Here is a 4,622-nt window from a genome sequence, read left to right on the forward strand (position 1 = left end):
GCTGCTGGTCAGGCATCTGCTTGGCAGATGTAGTGTAGCGTATATTATGGATTTGACCGAACGCGGCAGTGACGCCTCCTTGAGCTACTGCTACTGATACTGATACTGATTATTATCATCATTTATCATTATATCACATCACATTATATCCCTGTTCTCCCAGATAACGGGCCGGATCCGGAAGGGCAAGGGGAAGCCAGGGGAGGCCATCATCAAGGCGGCCAACGACGAGGGCGCGTGCATGATCGTGTGCGGCACGCGCGGCCTGGGCAAGATCAAGCGGGCCTTCCTGGGCAGCGTCAGCGACTACGTGGCCCATCACTCCTCTGTGCCCGTCATCATCTGCCGCCGGCAATGAAGTCCTTCCTTCCTTCCTCTTCCTCCTCCTCTTCTTCCTCTTCCTCCTCTTCCTTCTTCTTCTTCTTCTCCTCCTCCTCCTCCCTGCTCCATCCATCCCTTATCCCTCCTTCTCTTCCATGCGTCCCCCATCCACATTTCTCTCTCTCTCTCTCTCTCTCTCTCTCTCTCTCTCTCTCTCTCTTCTCTACCTTCGTTCTTCATCCCTTTCATCTCCTTGTCTTTAAAAAAAAAATTTTTTTTTTCATCGTCATCATCATCATCATCGCCGTGTTTGACTGGACTGGACTTGATTGAGTGATGAGCTGTCATCCTGCTGGCGAATTTTTTTTGTTTATTTGTTTGGTTGGTTTTAGTTGTTGTTTTCTTGTTGGGTTTCTTTTTTGGGGGGGTGTTTTCTTATTTATTTATTTATTTTATTTATATTGTTGAAAACAACTTGGTGTCTTTCGTCTTCGTCTTCTTCTTCTTCTTCTTCTTCCTCCTCCTGTTACTCTTCTTCTTTTTCTTCTTGATCTTGATCATCATCATCTTCTTCTTCTTCCTTTTGTTCCCTAGACGTATGGTCACCGGGGAGGGTTTGTCTAGTTTCACTCCTGCCCCCCCCCCCCCCCCAGCCCCTCACGCCCTTCCCCCCCCAGCCCCTCACGCCCTCCCCCACCCCCCCCCAGCCCCTCACGCCCTCCCCCCCCCCTCCCCTCCCCCCAGCACCTCCCCTCCCCCCCCAGCCCTCCCCCCCCCAACCCCCCTCCTCCAACCCACAATCTGTCCTTTTTTTTTTGTTTTGTTTTTGGTCAAACAATATTAAATCATTCTTCTCATTTTGAAAGAATAATCAATAATCAATCGCATCCTGCACTTGTCTAGCCCCTCCTCCTCCTCCTCCTCCTCCTCCTCACCACCGCCACCACCACCACCACCACCATTCAGTAATTGATTAGTCTCATCAACCATATCAGATGTTCATCGTTGCCAGTTGGGTCAACACTTCGGGAAACCTGTACTGCGTTGTTAGGAACTTATTTATTTATTTTATTTTATTTATCTATTTATTTTGTTGTTTAATTTTGATTGTTTTTTGTTTGTTTGTTTGTTTGTTTTGTGCTTTTTTTTTTCTCGAGGCCTGACTAAGCGCGTTGGGTTTACGATTTGACCGAACGCTGTGACGCCTCCTTGAGCTACTGATACTGATACTGTTTGGTACTGTTAGGTTCTGATGTGTGGCACTCTTCTTTTTTTTTCTTCTTCTTCTTCTTCTTCTTCTCCTTATGTGTCTCTGCTTTTTCTTTTCGTCAGACAATGCTTGGTTGATGGTGGTGTATTATATATTTAGTAGAGCTCTCCAGTATCCACTCCTTTGGGTGTATTTTGTTTTGTTGATTATGTAGTCTAAGCTAGCTCTTTTAAAAAATTTTTTTTTTTTTTTTTCAAATTCTTCTGATTCCGGTCGCGCATGGCACAATGTGTTGATTAGTCATTGACTGTTTTGTTTTTGTGGTCGGGTCATTTTCGTCACAGTTCTGAGTAGATTGTCTACCTTTTTGACTCACTTGTGTAAACAAAGTGAGTCTATGTTTTAACCCGGTGTTCGGTTGTCTGTGTGTGTGTGTGTGTGTCTGTGTGTCTGTGTGTCCGTGGTAAACTTTAACATTGACATTTTCTCTGCAACTACTTTGTCAGTTGACACCAAATTTGGCATAAAAATAGGAAAAATCCAGTTCTTTCCAGTCATCTTGTCTAAAACAATATTGCGCTTCTGGGATTGGCACAAAAAAATAAAGAATGAAGCCTAATTATATGCAAAGTGCATTTACTGTTATATTTATATTTTTTGTATTCTCTAAACTTGGCACTTTGATCCGATATTCTGACCCAACAGCTAGAGCAGTCATTATTATCATTTTTTGTTCAAACAGGAACTTCTTTTGCTAAGCATGGAATTTTTATTTATTTTGCAAACGTTTTGGTTCAGATAGTAAAAAGGGGAAATTACTCTGTAATGCGAGTGGAGTTAATTTGCTTTAAACTGATCTTTCTCATCTTAAACATTACATTTTGAAACAAGAGAGGCAAGGCCTTCAAGACTCACTTGTGATGCACTTTTTAAAAAAAATCCAAGCTTTTTATGTATTGAGTATAATTTCAAAATGTAATGTTTAAGATGAGAAAGATCAGTTTAAAGCAAACTAAGTTCCCCAGCAGAGTAATTTCCCTTGTTCTGCTATCCTCACCAAACCGTTTGCAATAAATAAAACTTCCATGCTTAGCAAAAGAAGTTCCTGTTTGAACAAAAAATGATAATAATGACAGATCCTTTGTTGGGTCAAATATCAGATCAAAGTGCCGAGTTTAGAGAATACAAAAAATATAAATATAACAGTAAATGCATTATACTCAATACATAAAAACTTGGATTTTTTAAAAAGTGTATCACAAGTGAGTCTTGAAGGCCTTGCCTTTCTTGTTCTATATTGTAATTATTATTTATTTATTTATGTAAGCTTATCTATTATTCATTCCACCCCCCCCACCTTTTTTTTCTCAAGGCCTGACTAAGCGCGTTGGGTTACGCTGCTGGTCAGGCATCTGCTTGGCAGATGTGGTGTAGCGTATATGGTTTTGTCCGAACGCAGTGACGCCTCCTTGAGCTACTGAAACTGAAACTGATTGTCCCTTTTTTTTAACTTTTTTTTTTTTAGTATGTTGCTATTTTTTTTATGTTATTCTTTCAGTGTGTAAATTAGTCATCGACTGTCTTGGTTTTTGTTATTGTTGTTGTTGTTGGTTGTTGGTCATTCTTCCACAGTATTAACTAGTTATTGAATTTGCTGCTTTCTTTGCTTTGTTATTTTTTCACACTGTTTAGTCATGGACTGTGTTGCTTTTAAAGGTAATATATAATACATATATTAATGCTGTGAGTGACTGGTCAGTGACAATTCTGTCTCTCTCTTTTGTTTGAATGTTGTTGTTTTTTTAACACTATTATCGTGTCATTATGTTTCATTGTTTTATTATTTTAACTTTATCATCGTATCATTATTGTTGTTATTACTCCATCATCGTCATTATTAGTATTCACCATATAAGAATTTTTTTTTTTTTTTTTTTTTGTCTCACGTGTCCCGTGACCAGGACAGGAATAAACCGGCACTTGGCGAATCATCGGCTGACTGACTCGACTGCTGTGTGAAGCAGCCGTGGACATTTTTCTGTGCTTTGTTGAATCTATGGAACTGTGGACAAGATGATACCCACCTTTTTTTGTTGTTGTTGTTGTTGTTGCTGTGTTGCTGGTTTTTTTTTTTTTTTTTTTTTTGTCTTCATAACTGGATGCAATAAAGGTGTCGTTTGGACATCTTGGTGTGCACTTTTTTTTAAAAATAATTTTTTAATATATATATATTTTTTTTGTACGTCTTTTCTTTGTGTGTGATCGCTTGTGCCGATCATTGTGTTTCTTCCGTTTCGTTTTGATGGCTTCCCCATTCATTTTATTCCCATCCTTCTCTCCATCATTTTCCTCCTCCTCCTTCTTCACCTTTTGCTGATAATATCTGTATGCTCACAGCTGTTATATACTTACGTTTTTGACATTCAGAGATACCCCGTTTTTGTGTTCAAGAATTGGCAAAAGCGTCTGTAAAACCTGAGCGCTATGATAAAAAATAAAAATAAAAATACAATAAAATGAAATATGCAGCTTATGTGCAGTCGTTTTTTTTTTTTTTTTTTTTTTTTTTTTTTTTTTTTGGTGTTATGGTGTGACATGGTCTTTGTTGATGGTGGTGTTTCTATTTGCTATGTTTCTGTATACGGAACTTTATCTTATTGTCTTTATTCCCGCTGACCCACACCCCCCTCCCCCCTCCTCATCTAACACCCACCACAGACAATGGTTGACTGATTCACTGCGCATGTGTTTGTTTGTTGTTGTTTTTGTTTTTTTCTCTCTCCATCCGTTGTTTAATTGTCTGTGTATTGAAATGATGTATTTGTGTCATATTTCTATCACTGTAACTGCCTTTTATTGTTATTGCTGTCATTGTTACTGTTGTGATTATTGTTATTCTTATATCTATCTCTACGTGGTAGCAGTAGTCCCAGGAGTATAGTTTGTGGAACAGAGCTTTTGTAGATATCATTTTGACAGGAGGGTGCCATGGGTGGGTGGGTGGGTGGTTTCCAATGTTCAGTTGTGTGCGTGTTTTCTGGCACATGCTTCCGTGTGTGTGGGGTGTGGGGGAGGTAGGAAGGGTGCGGGT

General features: G+C 39.5%; 1 protein-coding gene across 2 annotated transcripts in view; it reads left to right on the forward strand.

The window, feature by feature from the left end:
• The window catches only part of LOC143299697 (putative universal stress protein SSP1056), a 117,919-nt gene extending 113,862 nt beyond the window's left edge, over positions 1 to 4,057 (forward strand). The window contains exons 4-5 of one of the 2 annotated variants that reach the window (XM_076613062.1): positions 164 to 359; positions 3,493 to 4,057. In XM_076613062.1, the coding sequence (XP_076469177.1) occupies positions 164 to 358 (195 nt within the window). In that variant the 3' untranslated portion in view covers position 359; positions 3,493 to 4,057. Of the gene's footprint in view, positions 1 to 163; positions 541 to 3,492 lie in introns of those variants that run through there. The other variant, XM_076613060.1, reaches the window with a different exon arrangement.
• The last annotated feature ends 565 nt before the right edge of the window (positions 4,058 to 4,622 follow it).

The sequence above is a fragment of the Babylonia areolata genome, chromosome 25, assembly GCF_041734735.1.
Source record: "Babylonia areolata isolate BAREFJ2019XMU chromosome 25, ASM4173473v1, whole genome shotgun sequence".
Classification (NCBI taxonomy): domain Eukaryota; kingdom Metazoa; phylum Mollusca; class Gastropoda; order Neogastropoda; family Buccinidae; genus Babylonia; species Babylonia areolata.